This window comes from Eulemur rufifrons, chromosome 3, assembly GCF_041146395.1.
Source record: "Eulemur rufifrons isolate Redbay chromosome 3, OSU_ERuf_1, whole genome shotgun sequence".
Taxonomy (NCBI): domain Eukaryota; kingdom Metazoa; phylum Chordata; class Mammalia; order Primates; family Lemuridae; genus Eulemur; species Eulemur rufifrons.
Window position 1 is genome coordinate 61496295 of NC_090985.1, and position 22234 is coordinate 61518528.

Below are 22234 nucleotides of genomic sequence, written 5' to 3' on the forward strand. Positions count from 1 at the left end.
TAGGAATGTATGTTAAATGTTGCAATTATTAGTCAAAATCAAAAAGTAACTTACAAATGGAATCCAGAAAGCCATGCCCCATCCCTTTGGGAGCAGGACATCCCAGCCACTTCCCCAGCCCAGTCGGTCTTCACCAGTCACTTTTCCTGGCTGCTGAATCAAAAGTATAGGTATCTTGGATTCGCAGGGACCTAAAACAAGCCGTGACCCAGGCACCAGCAATTCACTTCTCATCCGGTTTAAATCCTAAAGTGGAAGAAAATAATTCAAGACAAACAACCCTAGTCTTCTGGAGGTTCTATTGGGTCCCCCTAATAGCAGCTTTAGAAAGGTAAATGCCCTTTTAAAAAGCAAGAAAAAAGTTCTCAATAAATAAATGCAAGCTATTTCAAATATAAGGTAGTCTTCCTACAGATAAAGATTTTCCTCTATACAAGTGCTTTGGTAGAAAATGCCAAATTATCTTAAATATGTTAAATTTGTGCTAGAATATACTACATGATTCAAAGTTATAAAATGATATACTTTCATTCTGCTAATCTCTTATATCAAGATTAATCTTTTATTTTGATACTATGTCCCTATATTTATTTTAAGATTTGTTGGCATGAAGTAAAAAAGGAACAAACAAATAAGTGAAAACTTCTCAAGGATACTCAATTGGAAAAATACCCTGGCTCTTGGGAAAATTTCCCACCAGGTCTTAAAGATTTAAAATAGAAGGTGCTATAAATTACTGTTAAGGAGAATATAGGGAGCAGATAACAACGTCCTTTCAGACTTTTCTTGGAGCTGTAAAAAGAGATTAACAGGTAGGTAAAAAGGCTAGCACTCAATTTAGAAAAACTGTACAAGAGACGGAGTCCTAATTCTTTTTTTTTTTTTTTACCTTTGCTTGAGTTTCTACTACCATCTCTATGTTGGTAATTCCAAAATATATATCTCTTTAGCCCTGACTTTTCCTCCTCCTGGGAAAGAAACCTGTTTCCTAGGCCTCTGCTCCTCGGCAGTCCCACAGCCTCTTAACTCAGTTTACTCAAGACTGACCTCGTCATCTCTCCCACTGTACCTGCTCTCCTCCTGTGTTGCCCACCAAACTGAATGGTGCCACAGCGCATATACTTCACTCATTCATCCATTCAAACATTCAAGCACCTCTTATGTGCCAGCCACTATTCTAGAACGAGGGAATACAGCAGTGAGCAGGTCAGACATGGCTCTGGCTCTCTTTAAACTGAGATTCTAAACCCAAGCTAGAATGTTAGTATTAAAAACTAATCTACACGTCTCCTCGCTTCTTGCCTCTCACTTTCTATCCAACCAGCATGTCTGGTCAATTTTACCTTCCAGGAATAGGTATTAAACCCCAACCCCTCCACTCCTGCCACACTACCACAAGTCAGTCCCCCATCATGTCATACCTGGATTATTTCGAGGGTCTCATTTAAGGCCCCAACCCCACAGTGCTCTCTCCAGCTCCCCCAGCCCCATCCTTACCGCCAGTCTAGTCCTCCCTCCACACTACTGCCAGAATGAAATCTCATCCTGTTGTGACCCGCCTTAAAACCTTCGAGGGTGCCCTATATCTCCAGTCCACATCCTTCAGATGCCTCAGGGTCTTTTATGCTCTGGCTCCTATTTATCTCTTCAGTTTCATTTCTTGCCCCACCCTCAACTCCATGCTCCTGATTTACTGGGAGATTCATGAACACATCACCCTGTTTTCAGGCGGGGCCCCTGCACACACCGTTCTCATTTCCTACAATCTTTTTTCCACTGCAAACCTGACCCTGCCCCCAAGAAGTCTAGTTAATTCTATCTCCCGCCTGAGACTCAGCTCAAATACCAGCTCCTCCATCTGGGAGGCCAGCCTCAATTTCCCCATTGTGGGCTCAGTACGCCTTCTATAGGCTTCTTTAGTATGCTGTGCTTCTTCGGTAAGATCCCAGTGATTTATCTCAGCACTTAATACAAATACCTGGCCCTGGTGGGAGCTCAATCACAGTGAAATTAAAGACAGAGAACATTTAAGAAGAAAAAAAACAATAAAAGAAAAACATATTTAAACCATGAGATCATCATTTCAAAAAAAGTTTTGTATTCACTTTTTCTAAAGATTATTCTTATTTTATCCCTAAGAACAGGAAAAAAGTCACAGTATGTATCCTTATTCTTAGATTTTTACCCTTAGGTAATAGATAAGATGTTTATCTTATTCTTAGATTCTTATCCTTATTTGTAGATTACCCCTAAGAACAGGAAAAAAAAATCACAGTATGTATCATGAGTAAGGTATCAACAAGTTGTTTGAAAATAAAAGCAAGTCTATGGGATTCTACAAAGTACGAACTCTTTATGGTCTCTAGAATGACGAATTTAACCTGTCATTCAAGACTTTACCAATAATCCTTACACTACTAGTTACCTGATCCGAGATTTTATTCTCTGTGACACTCTTACAGATATCTTGGTTCCAGATAAAGCTATGAGTACATTCCACAGGCACACCCTCCAGAAGCAGCTGTCTAACTTTCTCATTATCTAAGAAGGAAAAGAAATAGCCTTCAAACCACATCCTTTAGATTAATGAAGTCAAACTCTAAAAGTTGGCAGAACTTTTGTTATAAGAAAATATTTCATAGGCATTTACTTAACTTCTTTAGAAGAATTTACTTAATAAGAAATTAAGTTATTCTTATAGTTGGTTTCATAATTTATGAAATAGCAAAGGTTCCTAAACTTTTTTCTTTGATATTTATTTTTTGTATATAAGATGCAAATATTATAATATCAAATTATCTCTATTTAGCAGTCCCCAGTCTTTTTGGCACCAGAGACTGGTTTCACGGGAGACAATTTTTCCACGGATGGCGGGGAGAGTTCAGGCAGTGATGAGAGTGATGGGGAGCAGCTATAAATACAGATGAACCTTCGCTCGCTATCCTGCCACTCACCTCCTACTGTGCAGCTCCATTCCTAAGTTTCACGGGAGACAATTTTTCCACTGGCGTGGGGGGGCGGTGGGGGCGGAGCTCAAGTGGCAATGTGGCCTGGTTCCTAACAGGCCATGGACCAGGACCGGTCCGTGGCCCAGGGGATGGGGACTGCAGCTCTATAGAACTGCCTAATTTCACATTTAAGATAATCAAATTCTAGGAGCCACTGCAGAGGCAAACAATTCCTTAATAATATGCCATATTATAAGCACAAGCCATATTTTAGCCACTGGCTTCAGGACTTTGTATCATTCCTGACCCAAGGGTGGTGAGCCAACAGGTATCATCCTCTACTGCCCCATATTTCAAGACTCTGATTACTCATTTTTATTGAACTATTTATTCCTTTCTGTAAAATGTATTTTTATTCCTTTAAAATAAGCATATTTTCTGTGAAACATGGTATTTCACCCTTTTAAATAAGCCACACCATGCTAGAAAGTACTCTAATAAAAAGCAGAAGGAACTTCTTGATGGAAGAAGAGACTTCCTACATGTGGTCATTTAATGATTAGGGGAAAAAATCTTCCAAATCTTACTTTGTTGGACTGAAGAATAAGGAAAAAAGTTAGACAATTTATGAGTTTGGGTTATGGTTCGAAAATGCCAACACAGAAACACCACTCAAAGGCACATACCTGCATGGGTCTGATGGCTGGAAAAAATGTAAATTAGAAGTGACTGGGCCACAGTGTGACAGATTTCAGGGGAGAACAATGTCAGAGAAAATTAAATTGATGAAAAGATCTGAAATGAAAGCTGCTTAATTAAAAGCCACAATGCTTCAGTGTACTGCTCTTCCTCGTGGAGATAATAATCAACAGACTCTCAAGCAACAGTGCTGTGTGCTGTGCAAGTTCACATGGCCTGTCTAGGAGCAAATAAGCTCCCTTTCCAACAGGGGTGGTCTGCCAGAGCGCTTTCCTGTGGAGTGCTGCTACAGTTTTGAGTGACAGAATTGGGACTTTATTCAGACTGAGCTGCAGACAAAAGAGATGGCTGATACTTAGTGTGTAAAAGCACAGGAAAGCACTACCTCATCTTTAAATATTCTAAAAAATTATCATAAATAGATAAAAGAAAGTAGATGGTATGCCCAGACAATGGAATACTATTCAGTGCTAAAAAGAAATGAGCTATCGAGCCATGAAAAGACATGTAGGAAACTTATATGCATATTACTAAGTGAAAGAAGCCAATCTGAAAGGGAATCATACATACTATATGATTCCAACTATATAATATTCTAGTAAAGGCAAAACTAGGGAGACAGTAAAGAGATCAGTGGTTGCTAGAGGTTGTGGGGAGAAAGGGATGAATAGACAGGGTACAGAGGATTTTTAGGGCATTGGAACCACTGTATATGATACTATTATGGTGAATACATGTCATTATACATTTGTCAAAACCCATAGACTGTATAACACCAAGAGTGAACCCTAATGCAAACTATGGACTTTGGGTGATGATAACGTGTCAATGTAGGTTCATCTCTGAGAATATGCATCACCACTTCAGGTTCTTCATGTACTTTCCCTTTTAAAATCTCTCTAATTCCCAGTACACACAAGAAGATAGAAAGTTTGTTATTTGAATCAGGCAAACCCTTCTTTATGGTTTAAGCAGTACCAGAACTGGTCTTTTTTGTCAAAGTCAAAATAGGCAGAGGATGACTTCAGATATAGAAAGACAGATTGATAATATGTCGAATTAAGTTTCAGAACAGCGTGATGTTGAGATTCTTCTAAGGATTAATCTTTTATTATTTACTGAGCCCATCAAAGTATATTTCTAACTTTAGTTTTGAATTGTTTTCCTAGATGAGATGTTACATGTGTTAATATTATTAATATAATACTAATTCCTTAAAATGTTTACTTCTTTATGTAGCTGACATACCAGATAAAATACTTATTCAAAGAAATTACTTAAAACGAGTTTTAATGAAATACTATAACAATAATTAACAAGATGGTAACCTTTTATAGTAGAAATTAAATCATATTTTTCAAGTAGGCTTTAATACATAACTTCCTCATTCCAAAAAAGGATTTGATGTAGCAAGAGAAACTAAGTAGATTTCAACTATAGCTTTAAGGTGATTATAATAGTCAACATCTAATGGTGTAGTAAATGCTGCAACTTTTATGTTACACCAGACCATTTTGGTATTAAAAAAGAAAAGGAAACAAAAGGAGGAGGCAATGATTCATTGATTAAAGTCTTAGGCTCCATAATTAACTAACTTACCTATATATCTTCCAACTCTTCTCTCATCCAATCTACCTTTTATGTGAAGTTCTGACCGTAATTTATTGCCCCTTTAATAAGCTCACTACATGTGAAGAGGTAAAAAAAAAAAAAACCCTGAAGTTGTTACGACACAAAGCTGTATTTTTTCTCCAAAAATTTGCAAACTAATTTTAATTTTTCTTCTAATTAATCGTGTCTAAATGACAGTACATACAATGAGATACAATTACAATTGCTGCAAATTCCAAATCACACTAAAATTTTAGCCAGCTCCCTACCCACCATCCTACACCATCCCAGCCAAAAAACTTTCTCAGGCCACTCTACTCAGTCTAAATCAAGATGTCTAACACTTCAGCACCTGGGATGGCCTTGCCAGGATTCGAACCTGGATCATCTGTATGGTCAGACAGAGGCTTCCACTGAGCACAAGACCAGCTTCGGGTGCAGATCCCTTCCTCACAATTAAAATTCTGAAACGCCAGACATTTTCAGAGAACCCAGTTTGCAGAGAGACAGGTTTTGCTAGAAACTAGAGAACTCAGAAAATAAAACGAACATAAGGATCAGGCTACCTTATCCTGATCCTTATAGCTAAAAGACACTTCCACACATACCATCTCCGTTAATGATCATAACCACCATAATTATAAGGTAGGCAGGTAAAGACCACTCTAATTTTTTACAGATGAAGTCATTACAGATATGTCAGAGACCTAAGTCTTCCAACAGGACTGGATTGCTCAAAATAATAAGGAAAACCAGGGTGTTTCAAGACTTTACCTTGGCATTTTTCTGGATCGGACAATGCTGTGGACTTCTTTTGAGGCAAATTTATTCGAGGATCCCCAACTGTCAGTCCCAGAATAGTACCTGCTGGAATTTCTGCTGGTGATGTTACTCCTTTAACAACAACAAAAGGAAAAAAAAAAAAAAGTATACAGAAAGTCATTCATAATACATACATCTTTGCTTATATTTTGAAATCTTTCAGATTTTCTAATGAAATTTTCTTCTTGGGCAAAAGATTTAAAAACATGTATTCCCTTTGTTCACATCGATACTCTTAGAGAATAAATTAACATTCATAAAGAGTGAAGTTCCTGGCAAAAAACATTAAACATAAAAAGGGTTATTTTACGACATGAACACATATACCATGAGCACAGATGCAGTTATCTGCAGGTAAGCAGAGATTTTAGGTCAGTACCTGGGTATATGCATTTATCTATAATATCAGAACACTAGTTATTTAGGATTTGAACATCTCACTTGTTTGTTGTTTCATAACTAAACATGAACATAGTGTCTATTCACTGAGTTCTTTTACTTGCTTCTCTGGCTGCATCATAACAAAAAGCAGCAAGTTTAAAAACAACACTACATGTCAAGGCCCAACTGCAAAGGCTCTTTTAACCCCCTTCCCACCCTTCGATCCCTCCCTAGTACAACCCAGTATTCCCTATGTATACCTCCCAACAATTCAAAAATGGCTTCTTGTCTGCGATGAAGGGAAATGCTATCAGGATTCTTACAGGTTTCAATCCACCAACGGTGAGGGGTCTTCTCTGTGTCCTCTCCCTCCTGAAAAATAATAATTCCTATTCATTAGACAAATAATTAATCAGAATTAATAATTTTGTTATGATTGTGATATGGCCCCACCTTTTTTTTCTGTGTGTGGGAATGAATGTGTTATGGGAGAACCATGGAAGTTGCCACTGTACTTAACATGCTAATTAATACCAGACTAATTATTCTTCTAATTAGAGGCAAGGACACTGTATTACACTTCTCTCAAAACTGCCCATAGTAGGAAAGTCATCCATGATTTTCAGAGGGACTACCTACCTAAGATACTTCACACTCAGTCTCTCCTGAGCACAGTACCAACAAGAGAGGCCTACTCCTTTCCCACTACCGCCAACTTCACCATCTCCAATTAAGCAATAAAACATTCCCCCGTTCTTCACCAAAGGAAAACCAAACCAGTATCTTTAGAAGAAATCTTCAGATGAAGGATATATTACTACTACAGTATTCCTGGAAATGTCTAATAAGATACACAAACACTTATATTCTTTCTGGAGAGAACTAGAAATTGAGTAAAGTTTCTTTTTCTTTCTTTTTTTTTCCTGAGACAGAGTCTTGCTCTGTCGCCCTGGGTAGAGTGCAGTGGTGTCATCATAGCTCACTGTAACCTCAAACTCCTAGGCTGAAACAATCCTCTCGCCTCAGCCTCCTGAGTAGCTGGGACTACAGGCATGCAATAGCTAATTTTTCCATTTTTAGTAGAGACAGGGTCTCACTCTTGCTCAGGCTGGTCTTGAACTCCTGAGCTCAAGCAGTCCCTGCCTCAGCCTCACAGGGTGCCAGGATTACAGGCATAAGCCACCACGCCTTGCCTTGAGCAAGGTTTCAAAAAGCATTTCAGGTATCGTGTGGCTGCCAAGAAGGGAACCTATAGCCATGATTCATACTGAAGTTCACTGAAGTAGGATGTGCACCTACAGATTCTAAAGAAGCAACTTGTAACATAGGCGCTGTTTACTCACAGAAACTCAAGAGGCACAATTTAGTGGTTTAGCGTACAGGCTTTGAAACTAAACTTCTTAGGTTCAAATCTTTGCTCCACAACTTGTTAGCTACCATGGAGCACCTTCTCTATGCCACATACCATGCTACGCACTGGGGACAAAGTAAAGAACAGGACCAACCCTGTCTTTGCCCTCATGAAGCTCACAGTCTGAGAGACATGGACATTACATAAATACGCAAACAAATCTATACATATAAAAGGAAACGTGCAAGATGCTTTGAAAATAACAGAAGGGATATAATTCAACTTGGGGGATCAGGAAAGGATCCTAGGCTGGGCGTGGTGGCTCATGCCTCTGTAAATCCTGGCATTCTGGGAGGCCGAGGCAGAAGGATCGCTTGAGCCCAGGAGTTTGAGGTTGCTGTGAGCTAGGCTGACACCACGGCACTCTAGCCCGGACAACAGGGTGAGACTCTGTCTCAAAAAAAAAAAAAAAAAAAAAAGTAAAGGATCCTAGGGGGAAATGATATAGATGAAACTTGAAGAATGAGGAAGGTTCAGACAAACAAACAGTGGTGGAGGCAGAATGTTCAGCAGGTGGGGAAAAAACAGGTGCAAAGGCTCTAAGGGAGACAAGAACTGACACATTCTAGAACCTGAAAGACCAGCATTGCTACAATGTGGAAGGTGAGGATAGATGAGGTCTCAGAAGCAAGAAGAGACGAGAGAGATTACACAGTTCACATTGAGGGCTTTGAATTTTATCTTAAATACAATGAGAAGCTATTCAAAAACCTTTCATCAGGAATCAACAAGAGGTGAATACATTATTAAAAGATCGCTTTGCCTCCTGCATGGAGAATGGTCTGAAAATGGGGGAATAATGGAGGAAAGTTAAGAAGCTGCTCCAGTGTTCTGGGCAAGAAGACAACAGTGGCTGAGACTAGAGCGGAGACAATGAAGATGGAGAGCAGCCTGAACAAGAGTGAGACCCCGTCTCTACAAAAAATAAAAAAATTAGCCAGGCGTGGTGGCACGTGCCTATAGTCCCAGCTACTCGGGAGGCTGAGGCAAGAGGATCACCTGAGCCCAGGAGTTTGAAGTTGCAGTGAACTATGATGATACTACTGCACTCTAGCCCAGGCAACAGAGTGAGATATTGTCTCCAAAACAAATAGATGAAGAGAAATAGCTTTTTAAAGCATCTTTCTTCTAAACGCTCAAAATTTGTTCAGCTCTATCATCATATTTGACCATGTCAAATCTGTGAGAGGCATAGGAACTAAAAAGTTAATTGCAGTAAGACAGGAAAACAAACAGGCTCTGAATCCAGAGTGTGGATTCCTATCTAGTCTCTATGCTCTAGGCCTATGCTGTCCAACATAGTAGCCACTAGCCACAACAAGCTATTCAAATTTAATTTTTAATTAATTAAAATTAAATAAAGGTACAATTTGTTTGTCACTCTAGCCACATTTCAAATGCTCAATTGCTACACATGATTAGTGGCTATCATACTGGACAGCACAAAGGAACAGCATCCTCATAGAAAGTTCTGTTGCAAGTGCTGAGCTAGACAGGATGTTCTTAGCCTTTTTAGGGATCATAAACCCCTAAAACTAGCCTCAGAAAACATGCATCACACAAGTACAAACACACATATACTGGCACACAATTTCAGAAATTTTAGGGACTCCCACCTATGAAACAGAAGTTAAGGCCCTTCTACAAGACTCACAGCTGCAAGAGCAGTCTATATTTAAATAACAGTCAATTTATTTATTGTATCCACCCAGATGTGTTCTTCTAGGAGAAGTAGAAGATAAAATCTCTGATAATAAGCATAAGTAGGGAAATAAGCATTTAAAAGCCATAGCCCAGGATCGAGTGTGGGGGCTCACACCTATAATCCCAGCACTTTGGGAGGCCAAGGCAGGAGGATAGCTTGAGGCTAGAAGTTCAAGAGTAGCCGGGGCAACAGAGCAAGACCTTGTCTCTACAAAAAATTAAAAAATTAGCCAGGTATGGGTACCTACACCTGTAGTCCCAGCTACTTGCGAGGCTGAAGCAGGAGGATAGCTTAAGCTGAGGAGTGAGCTATGAACATACCACCGCACTCCAGCCTGGGCGACAGACAGAGCAAGATCCCATCTCTTAAAATAAAAACAAAAGCCATAGCCCAAAATGTTACCAAATTACATATTAGGTTTCACAAATTTGCCAAGAAAAAGAAGACTAGAGTAAAAGATTACAGTCACATTTACTCTTACCGTGTGGACAGAAGCAGTTTTCAGCGCCTCAGTTAGGATGGAGTGGGAAAGTGGACCAATCAGCCGGAATCTGTTCATCTCCATGGTCAAATCACTAAAAAAGAGAAAAAGTATTAAAATGGAAAATTGTATGTCATCACATACAGTGTCTGTGCCACTGGCCAAAATGAGTCTTCACTGAAAATATTCAGCAAATTCAACCCGCACCTGATTATAATGCCTGTGGTTGGAGAGATCCAAGAATGTGGTTGACATGGATCTTTAGTTCCATCACCAACAATTTTTTTAATTGCTTTAGAATTTTCTCCATCATCTTTCCTTTTTCTTTTCTTGCCAATTTTCTCATCAAGCAGTTCAGTTTGGCTTTTTTCTTGGGATGGTGTCAGAAGCGGATCAGAGATGCAGACAGCTGATTTGATGGGTTCCACACAATGACACGCTGTTTTTATTTCTTCTAAGATATCCTAAGGGTATATTTAAACATTTACTTTTAAATTTTGAAATTTAAATATATTCTTACAAATTTAGTTGGTTTAGTTTATGTTATTTTTTTATCTCTTTAAAAATTCATATCTGTAGGCCAGGCGCATTGGCTCACGCCTGTAATCTAAGCACTCTGGGAGGCTGAGGCGAGAGGATCGCTTGAGGTCAGGGGTTCAAGACCAGCCTGAGCAAGAGCAAGACCCCGTCTCTACTGAAAAATAGAAAGAAATTATCTGGACAACTAAAAATATATAGAAAAAATTAGCCAGGCATGGTGGCGCATGCCTGTAGTCCCAGCTACTCAGGAGGCTGAGGCAGTAGGATTGCTTGAGCCCAGGAGTTTGAAGTTGCTGTGAGCTAGCCTGATGCCACAGCACTCTAGCCCGGGCAACAGAGCCAGACTCTGTCTCAAAGAAAAAAAAAAAAAAATTCACATTTGTTATCCCTTCACAAATTAAATTTATCGTCATCAGTAGGCTTTTTTGGTTTTTCTAAATATTGCATGGTACTTGAAACAACATAATCTGGCCAAAGGTAAAAAAAAAAAAAAAAGCAGTGAGTATGCTAAAGAAGGGAAGCTAAGCTAAATACAGTGTGAAAAATAATCAGAATTATTCAAGACAGTGTCTTATTATTAAAAAGGCTTTACCAAGCACGTAGTTATCAGAGAACCAATTCAGGAATAATGGAAGCATTGGTCCAAATTCAACACTTCAAATCATTAGCCTAAGGTTGGTTTTCATCTCCACTTCTGCTTATGACTTACTGAAAAATAAGAGGTCAAGATTTGCTTCATTCTAGAAATGAACAAGTTCTGGGGATGTTATGTACAGCATGGGTGGTGATGGATATGTTAATTAATTTGATTGCGGTAATCATTATACAATGTTTATGTATATCATATCATCACATTGTATATCTCTGATATATTCAAATTTTATCAATTAAATGTTTTTAAATTAAAATTAAAAAAAGTTTAATTTGCTTCATTCAATATTTATACAATTCCCTCCCTATCCAAATATCTATCAGGCAAACTTTTATACTATTTAAATTTCTATAGTATTGACTACCAATGGTAATTAAGAATGTAGTAGGAGAATGACCGAAAAATAACCTGAAGGATTATACCTGTTTAAGAGTTGGATGCAGCCAGATCCACAACTGCCTGCTCTCAGAAGTATCACTAGAGGTCCTCTCAGGCTTCCAGATAAATGTAACAGGCCCAAGTGTTTCTCTGGGATATTGATTTGCCCGGTAAAGCACCAGGCTCCCTTGGCGCTTTCCGGATAAGCAGTGAACTGCTGCAAACGTCAATCCTGACATAAACAAAAGCAAAATTCCATGATTCCAAGTGTTGAGACTGCAATCCTATTTCCTGATAGCCATACTGTTATTTATTATCAATAAATATCAAATTATTAATAAATTATCGGGGTGAAGTTTTGGTTTTGAGTGTTGCTTAGATCAAAGCCTGACACACGGTGTCAGGAACTTATTCCCAATAAATATTTATTAAATGAATGATTTAATGAGAGTTTCAAGTTTCTTTCTGCCTAAGTTTATTCTTTCACTTCATACTTGGCAATGTTACAAATTTAAAAGTTACCCCAACTTTTCTTAAATTAACATATTCATTGGGAACAAGATGTATCCCACACATTTTTATATATAATTAAATTCCAAAATGCTTACAGTAGACACTTGTTCATGAAATGAATAAATACACAAAGACTAAAATAGGACTCAGCTTTGAAACAAGTTTACCTGTGTCTGTGCTACACATTGGAGAAAGTGCCTTTAGTATTTCTTCCTCTTTGCCCTTCAACTCCAAACAACAGTAGTAGGACAAATCCTGCACAAAGGGGGAGACGCAATTAAATAGTTGGGAATTGACATAGGGCTAAACTGTTAAGAAGACAAAAGCCACATCAAAAAACTGTAGGGGTCCAAGACGAAGAAAAAATTGCTAATGCTGTTTTCCTATGTTAAAATCTAAAAATGATGGGGAGGGGAGGAGGCTAAACCTGTCCATTCCTATTTCATTAGCAAACATTCTTAAACCAATCCGAATCAAAATTCAAAATGAATCTCCATTTAAAATGTAAGTTACAGTGTCCTACTTTTTATGAAGAAAATCTGTGTTTTATCCCATATTCTAATAGGCAAGTTCTACACAGGGCACATAACTGCTGCTTCTTAGTAAAGGACCATTCATCTCCAAAATCTATGCAAAGTAAGAAACCAGAGTAGAATAAGCAAGCCAGTAATAAATTCTGCAAAATTATGCTAAGGTTGCTCACTCTGGTTAGCTAACTCAGGACCCCAAGATTACTTAACAGTGAGCCTAGAGATACAATGTTACAATTAATTTATCCCATATTCCTCCCATGCTCAGTCTTGACCATGATGTGCAACTATGACTAAGCAATGTACAAAGAAAAATAACTTTACAAAAGTAACTTACAAATTTAGTTAAGATGAAGAAGGATCAGACTGACCTAATGAAATCAATTTTAAAAGTTCTTAATAGTTATAACAGCAGCTATAATAATAGTTATAATGGTTAATAGTCACTGAAGTGCCAGGCACTGGGTTAATTCCCTTACATGGGTTGTCATTTAGTCCTCCCAACAACCTGATGTACCAAGTATGGTTATCTTATTTGACAGATGAGGACACTGGGACACAGAGATTGTTATTTGAACACAGCCATATAGTCAATAACTGGAGAAGCCAGCATTCAAATCAGGCTCACTGACTCCCCAACCAACCCCTCTGCCATAGTACCTTTAAGCAATTCCAGTGCAGCAACTAGAACTAAAAGGCAAATTATAGCTATGATTCTGACATCTCACATTAATCAGTGGGATCACTCACACACAGAAATCTTCCCATCAACAGTGACTCACGCTCAGCTGTCAGTGGCCAGACGAACCTCACCTGAATTTGTACAACCAGGTGACAGCAGAGAATAATGGTTAAGAGCATGGAACTCTGGAGTCAGGCTACATAGGCTCAAATGTCAGCTTCACCAGTCACTGGCTGTACGGTCATGGGTAAACTACCTAACCCCTCTGTACCTCAGTTTCCTCATCTGTAAAATGGAAATAACAGTAACTACCTACCTCGTACTGTTGTTGTAAAGATTAAATAAGTAAACACATGTAAAGCACTTAAAATAGCACTGGGCATATATCAAGCACTCAAAAATATCTGTTATTTTTAGCTACTATTTTCATTACTTAGGGCTGATCAAATGTTAATATCTGATAACTTCAGCAAAAATTCTGCCCAAAATGAGAAGTAATTCATTGGCAGAGTATAGTGGAAAAAGGCCAGGGAATCAGCTGCCCAAGTGCTATCTAGGTCACCAACAAACTGTGTGACCCTGGGCAAGTCACTTTTTCTCTCTAGAACACAGCTTCCTCAATGTAAATGAGGAATTTAGCTATATTCTATGATGTCTGCTGAGTTCTAAAAATCAAAGGCTCTTAAAAGGTTCTTATATTCACTTCACATGCATTAGAATGGCTACTATCAAAAAAAAAATCAGAAAATAACAAGTATTGATGAGCACGTAGAGAAATTAAAACCCTTGCACATTGCTGGTGGGAATGTAAAATGATGTAGCTGCTACAGAAAATGGTAAGGTGGTACCTCAAAAATTTAAACACAGAATTACAATATGATCCAGCAATTCTACTTCTGGGTATATATCCAAAAGAACTACAAGCAGGGACTCTAATGATATTTATACACCCATGTGCACAGCAGCATTATTTGCAACAGCCAAAAGGTAGCAGTAACCCAAGTATCCATCAACAGATGTATGGATAAACAAGATGTGGTATATGCCTACAATGAAATATTCAGCCTTAAAAGGGAAGGAAATTCTGACACATGCTACAACATGGATGAACTTTGAAGACTAAATGCTTCATGCTAAATGAAATAAGCCAGTCACAAAAGAACAAATATTATATGAGTCCATGCATATGAGGTACTTATAGGAGTCAAGTTAAAAGACAGAAAGTAGAATGGTGGTTGCGAGGGCTGGAGAGAGGAGGGAGTGGGGGCATGAAGTGTTCACAGTTTCAGTTTGGGAAGATGAAGACATTCTGGAGATGGCTGATGGTGATGGTTGTACAACATGAATGTACCTAATGCCACAAACTGTACACTTAAAAATGCTTAAATGGTGAATTTTATGTTATGTATATTTTATCACAATTTTTAAAAAAAGGTTCTTGTATTGATTATTCTGCTATTTTGCTCTCAACGGGTATCAGAGGACACCAACACCAATGGCTTTCAAAACTTGGCCAAGGCCATCCTGCCATTGAAAGATATGCCTTTTGCTTCAAAGAGCAAATTTCTAAAAATGTACTTGAAGAAAGAGAAAGCAACTGAATTGGCTACTGGGGAGAGGTGGCAATCAGATAAATACTATTAAGGGGCTTTAAAACAAACTGTCCTCTCAAAGAATTTAAAATTTAAAACATCCTTCTCACATCCCACTGAATCATAAGCACCCAGACCAGCATTTTGAACACTTCTCAGGGTACACAGTAGGTTCTCAAATATCTGTTGATGATGACTGACTACTAGATTAAACCAAAGAAATCTTGAACATTACCAACAAGACCTGCATGGTCTGTTTCCTATTTATTTCTCCAGCCTAACCTCACCCTGATGTTAGCCTTGCTCTCATTCTCTTCATCTGTGTCACACAGAATTTATTTCAGTTCTTCACTCTCCTCTGGCTTCCTTCTGCCTCCCCTACTCTCCCATCTTATCCCTGAGAGCTCAGATCAAACATCACTTCCAGAGGGAGCCTTCTGGTTCCTCTGTTAGACAGGCTCGTCATACTGTGTGCTTTCCCTTACAGTCATATTTGGCTAATTATTTGATTCATGTCAGTCTCCCTCATGAGCTTTAGGCTGCTTCATCTCCAGCATCTAGCAAAGGGCCTCGTGCCTAGGAATCATTTTTAAAATGATTAACCTGAAAAACAGTGCTTTGGCATACCAGGAACTATTCTCAAAGTCCATATCAAAAAGGGTCTAAACAAAAAAAAAAGAAAGCCCACTGGAAAAGCTCACCTGAAGGAGGCAATGGTTCGTCATGGCTCGATAGCAGGCTCTGTGGCTCTTCACTGTCGGCCTCTCCCCAAGGCAGTAGCCCCACTTCTTGACCATGTGAAACCGCTTTGCATGCCAGATATGAGTTTCTAACCATTTGTTCTTCTTTTGTCTACGGTTAAATTCTAGCACCCGGTTTATGTGACATCTTCGAGCTTTATGGCATTTATTTTTTGAATGTTCTTTTTTCTGATGTACGGCTTTCTCCGCCTATAGTTTCAAGGAGAGAGGCAGATCTCAGTTTGTAAGAATCGCAGAACAAAGTTAACTTAAGAATGCAAACAAATAACTTTAAGATTTAGAGGAGGACTTTATCAACCCTATCAGTTTGCTTAATTTTTTAACTTGGTGGTTGCTCCAATGTAAGTAGAGAAGGGAGACAATGCAAAGAATTGAAGTTTTAGAAATAGCCAAACCATAGGAAGGAAGCACAGTTCTATCATGTACCAGACAGACCAGTTTCATGGACTATGAAGATTAAAATACTTATAAAATGCCCAACATGGTAATACAAGCTTAATGTGACTATTAATATTAGAGAGCAAGAGAGGATAAATCAAATACTAGCTTCTTGTTGATGTTTTAACCTGTAAGATTGTAATTATTAAACAAAAAACTTAACACCAAAAACACAAAAGTGGGGAAAACCTGCACTTTTATTTCAGTTAGGCTACAGTCAAAAGCTAAATGCTGTTACTGAGAAACAGACCTTACATTAAATCTAGAAAGTATTAAATTCCTGGTTAGTTTTCACTCTTAATCTCTTCCATAACCAAGCTAAACTTTTGTGAAGAAAATTACTCTCCATTAGTCTGTGAGCCCCTTAAGGATAAGGACTTTACCTTGTTGAACTCTAACCCCTCCACCAGCATTACCGGTACATAGAAGGCTGCTCAATAGACTTTCGATAATTAGTAAAGACATGGGTGGCTTAAACAACCTTAGAATGTTCAAGTCCAGAATTTTGGTAAAGCCAAAACACAGTTAGACTGTACAAAAATTAAAATCAAGTCCAAGTTTTCAACTTTGAAAAAGTCAAAAGGCAAATGCTAAGCACTGATGCTTACCCAAGCTGGCCACACCCCCAAAACACAGATCCAAAACTATTTATCTGGTAAGAGGGTCACAATTTTTTTTTTAATGTGGGAGGGGAATATCAACTATTCAATACCCTTAAAAGACAAGGGTTCCAAATGCTATATTTCAAAGGAGTTGTAATGTCCAATTGCCTGCTAATTTGGCTGGGGGGGCGGGGGCGGAGGTATGGAGGGTTGGATAATGATTAAAACAAAAATATGTGAAAAAAAAAGCATGCCACAGTAAGTGTGTTGTTTTCTGATTTCATTTTAATAAGTTCTATTAGGTCGATACTTATTAATTTCTTCTAGGAAATATTAACCTAAACATTTACACTACAAGAAACTCCTACCTCTTTCTGGGCGATCTCCTGTAACCGTCTAGGAAGACGTTTGACATTGTGGCTCATGGCTCTCCGTCGCATGTGCCGTGGCAGAGTCTGGAAAACCAATGAATTAGAAGACTTCTGGGTTACAGCTTTTAACATAGCACTGATTTCGGCAGCTCGTGCTTGAGCGAAAGTAGAAGCTGTTGAAAGAAATGACAATGTCATTAAAAACAAGTCTTAAATCAACAAGACTAGTTTTTCTGGTGGATTTCAGAAGGAAGACAGACATGAAGTACATGTGCTTACAATTCACCCACCACCCTAACCCCCTTTTAGATGAACATTGATAGTGGTTATTTCTGTTATACCATTTTGAGATTATTTTTCTTCAACTTTTACATTTCTCAAATTTTCTACAAAGATTCAGATTCACTTTTCTAATCAGAGAAAAAAAAGTTTAAAAATAAGTTTTACAGAGATTTTAAAAACAGGGGTCTCCATACAGTATAATACATGCAATAGGTATACATGCAATATAATCATAACCATTTTAAGTACAATAATCACACAGAAAAACAAAGAAAAAACAAAATTTTAACAGTAATTTTAACTCCAAGAGGTTTTTTTCTTAATGTTTTCTGCTTTTTCTAAATATGTGACCATTATTGTTAGTTTTCTTTATTGAAAAATAGACTCTTTTTTTGAAGACTTTTAAACAGGGTGCTGGGAAAATTTAATTGAATTCTTCCAAGAAGGCATAAAGAGAGACCAGAAGGCACATCTGAGGTGTGTATGAGGAATATGGGGTTTAATGTGGTAGTGGGGATGGGGATGTTTGGGGAGAACAGGAGATAGGGCTGGAAAGGACCTGGAGACAGGCCCTTTACATAAAGGTCTTGGTTGCCATTAGAGTGTATTAAATTTGGCTCCATCTTTGGAGAACGCCATGCTGAGTGTGGACAGAATATTTAAAGGAGTAGAGGGAGGAGGTTAAGACAAGGTAGAACAGTTCACAAAGACTTGTAAGAAGATGGGTAAGAGAAAGGGAGAGAAACTGAAGAAGGAGCCCTTTCATCAGGCCCAAGAAAGCTATGGCCAAAGTCCAGGCTAGAGGTGAGAAGGGCCCAAAGTGGAAGCAGCAGAGGAGAGGGTTGGGGAGGCAGACCCAAGACACTAAAGAAAGCAATTTCTGGCTGTACTAGAAACAGAGGGCTCATAATACAATCCAGCTTCACTTCTTTACCAATACCTACCAGTTATATACTTGGGAATCTCCTGAGAAGTGCCCTCAGGACCTGCTTTCCATCCTCCTTTTTTTTTAAATGTGACTCTGGAGGAAGACTGCTCACTCACATGAGGTTCAGGCAGTGAATGGGTGGTGATTTTGGTTTGTCGCTGTCGTGAAGTTCCAGAATGAGGCTCTAGTATAGTTTCAAAAGGAAAACAAAAAGAAATATGTCATTCTTATCAGAGATAAAAATTATAGTGGAAAACTAACATTTGTTGGATTGCAACACTGATCATGTTTTTAGTCCTACAACCATCGACCCATATAAGGTAACTATCACTACCTCTTTTTAAAGAGGGATCTTGGGTAGGAAGGTAAATTAATTTGCTCAAGGTCATAAACCTAGTAGGTAGCATGCTAAGTAATCATTTCAGCAAGATATATAAAGAACCTTGAATATAACAGATATAGGTGAAATTTTCTCCATATAAATATTGTAACATGAATTTTAAATCTAAGCTCCGTGCTATGGTCTGAATGTTTGTGTCCCCCCCCCAATTCCTATGTTGAAATCGTAACCCCCGAGGTGATGGTATTAGGAGGTGGGCCTTTGGGAGATGATTAAGTCATGAGGGCAGAGTCCTCATGAATGGGATTAGTATCCTTATGAAAGAGGCCCCAGGGAGACCCCTGCTCTTTCCATCATGTAAAGACACAGTGGGGTGCTGTCTATGAACCAGAAGGCGGGCCCTCATGAGACACCAAACCTGCTGGCTCCTTGATCTTGGACTTTTCAGACTCCAGAACTGTGAGAGATAAATTTCTGTTACTTATAAGCTACCCAGTTTATGGTCCACATTAAGTATATCTTATCCAAAATGCTTGGGACCAGAAGTGTTTTGGATTCCAGATTTGTCTCAATTTTGGAACATCTGCATATACATAATGACATATCTTAGAGATGGGACCCAAATCCAAACACAAAATTCAACTGTGTTTCATACATACCTTATATACACAGCCTGAAGGTAATTTTATAAAATCTTTTAAATAATTTTGTGCATGAAAACAAAGTTTGTGAATATTAAACCAGTAGAAAGCAAAGGTGTTACTATCTCAGCCACCTATGTGGACAATCTCTGGTTGTTTGGCATCGCCAACATTCTTGATTCTGAATTTATATGCTACCGATCAGCAATCATTTTCTTATACTTATTCACAGATAAATACTTAGTAAAAAAATACTCACCATTAAGGCCTCCAGGCTGCACACGTGCCATTTTATAACCCTTCATGGGCATGCTTACAAGATACATCACAGCTTAATGGGACTGGGCGGGCCTTTTTTCCCTTGGGAATGCTGAATAAACTATGTGTTGAGCACTTTTGTTTTGACTGTGACCTATCACATGAAGTCAAGTGTGGAATTTTCCACTTATAGCATCATGTCGACACTCAAAAAGTTTCAGATTTTAGATTTTTGGATTAGGGATGGATGCTCAACCTGTATTTTGTTATAGCAGCCCAAATGACACTCCCTTAAATACTACAATCCACATGATTTTGTATATTCAGTCTAATTCTAATTCTAATTCAGTCTAATTCTCTGACATCTTCAAGTTGAGAGCCACTACGCTAAATTAAAGAAGGAAGTAAAAGCAGTCTCTATACAAGTATGTCAGTATTCAAACCATTCTGACTTTAAGACAACATCAAATATCTTATGGTCAACAAAGGAAGAAATCAGCAGAGAATTCTATGGTGTTCCTGCTTATTTCCACTGTGGTGCTAATTAATAAGCCACTATAATCTTGGAACATGTTACAAGGTTTTCATTGTGAGGCTTAAAAGAGATAATATCCGTGAAAGGTTATCACCTGGTATAGGCATCAACATTTTTTTTTTTTTTTTTGAGACAGAGTCTCGCTTTGTTGCCCGGGCTAGAGTGAGTGCCGTGGCGTCAGCCTAGCTCACAGCAACCTCAAACTCCTGGGCTCAAGCGATCCTACTGCCTCAGCCTCCCGAGTAGCTGGGACTACAGGCACGCGCCACCATGCCCGGCTAATTTTTTCTATATATATTTTAGTTGTCCATATAATTTCTTTCTATTTTTAGTAGAGACGAGGTCTCGCTCTTGCTCAGGCTGGTCTCAAACTCCTGACCTTGAGTGATCCACCCACCTCGCCCTCCCAGAGTGCTAGGATTACAGGCATGAGCCACCGCGCCTGGCCGGCATCAACATTGATATGATTACTATGCTGTATTTCTCTTAGGAAATGCAGAAGTGTAATTTAATCATAATTGATGTTAAGGTGGAAATAAAATATATCAGCTCTCAAATATGTATAGTCAATTTTCATTATTCGTAGTAGTTACGTTGTATAAAATCACAGTGAGCAATGAATTAGTGAACACTGAACCACTCCTCCTAGGAGATATATACATCACATAGATTATAATCTTTAATCCTAAAAACAACTCATCCTGGCAGATTCTATTTCCTTTATTTTACACAAGAGAAAATGAAGTTCAGAAGTGTTGAGTGACTTGCAGGAAACAGTTGAGATTCAAACCCCAGGAGGGCTGGAGCTTCCTGCCTGCACTGTACTGCTCCTCTACTGCCTCCACCCTCTGGCCACCTCCAAGGGAGGGCTAGAACAGGAAGGCAGCTGGGAACCTTAGCTAGGAATGTCTACACAGGGCAACTCGAATTCTTCTTGCTCTGTGCATGTCCACAAATAACCGCCGAACCTCCATGGGTACTGATCTTGGGGTTACAAATAAACTTTAGCAAGTGAGCAAATTTGCAAATAGCAAATTCGAGAATAATGAGGGTCTACTGTATCTGTTTTTTGTTTGTTTGTTTGTGTTCACAGCATCAGAACATATGTATCTGTTTTTAATACAGATCATTTACTACTAGATAATGACTGTCAAAAGAAGTTGGCAAAAGCAATTTAATCCAAAAGGGAGTAGAGAGAGCACAGTGAACACCTTACCTTGTTTCTGAGGTTTCCCACCCCCATTATGGTGCTTTCCACCTTTATCAGCCACAAAGCCAGAGGATAAAGTCACATTGGTGGGCTGGTTTCTCATTTTTTTAGCATGTTTTCTTTCTTTTGCATTAGACATTTCTGGAAAGGAAACCATAAATTTAACACACAGAAAGGAAAATTCCATTCAAAAATAAAAATAAATTCAATGAATAAGTATTTCTGTGACTCAAAATGAATTTGTTATGGAAGAGACACTATTAGCACATTCCAGTTTGCATTGGCAAATAATTAAATCAATTCAAATGTTGACACTACATAAGTCTGTTGGAACAATGAAAAATGAGATAAAATTGTTATGGAGGTAAAAAATTTTTTAATTCCTTAAAGAATTCAGTCATCTTAAGTAGCTAACATTAATTGAGAACTTTATGTCAGGCATTATTTTATATCTCTTATTCATTTAATTATCACAACTCTTATCAGGGAGGTACTAGTATGATCCTCACTTTATGAATAAAGAAACAGAAGCACAGAGAGGTTATATAACCTGCCCAAGGTCACTAAACTTGTGAACATGCTGGGATTCAAACCAGGAGTATGACTCTATTCACTATTCTTAAAACACACAATAATTAGAGAATAAGACCACATGTAATAAAATACTAAATTTCGTAGTATAGCACAATAGGAAACTGCAGAGGGAAAGAAAAAATGTGAATCGGCAGGAAAAGTCAATCAGAAAACAGTAATACAGTTAGCCAGAATTTGGATAGATAAGAAAGAATTCAGCAATCTATTGTGTAAATACAGGAGTGAAGACTCTGGACTACTAAAGTGGGAAGAGAGTAGAAGAGAATGATATTGAATTGGCAAGGGAAGGCCAGGCTGAAAGGTCTTTTATTCCAAGCTGAAGCCCCAAA

At 38.4% G+C, this 22234-nt stretch overlaps 1 protein-coding gene across 1 annotated transcript in view; it reads right to left on the bottom strand.

The window, feature by feature from the left end:
• POP1 (POP1 homolog, ribonuclease P/MRP subunit) overlaps positions 1–21453 on the bottom strand; it is a 31450-nt gene extending 9997 nt beyond the window's left edge. Inside the window, exons 1-12 of the mRNA XM_069466187.1 lie at positions 21318–21453; positions 18344–18511; positions 17115–17290; positions 15647–15895; positions 12309–12396; positions 11673–11860; positions 10266–10522; positions 10059–10152; positions 6722–6833; positions 6033–6152; positions 2426–2541; positions 55–246 (exon numbers count right to left, since the gene is read on the bottom strand). Coding sequence (XP_069322288.1) covers positions 55–246; positions 2426–2541; positions 6033–6152; positions 6722–6833; positions 10059–10152; positions 10266–10522; positions 11673–11860; positions 12309–12396; positions 15647–15895; positions 17115–17290; positions 18344–18511; positions 21318–21450 — 1893 coding nt within the window. The 5' untranslated portion in view covers positions 21451–21453. The remainder of the gene's footprint in view (positions 1–54; positions 247–2425; positions 2542–6032; positions 6153–6721; positions 6834–10058; positions 10153–10265; positions 10523–11672; positions 11861–12308; positions 12397–15646; positions 15896–17114; positions 17291–18343; positions 18512–21317) is intronic.
• Between the last annotated feature and the right edge of the window lie 781 nt (positions 21454–22234).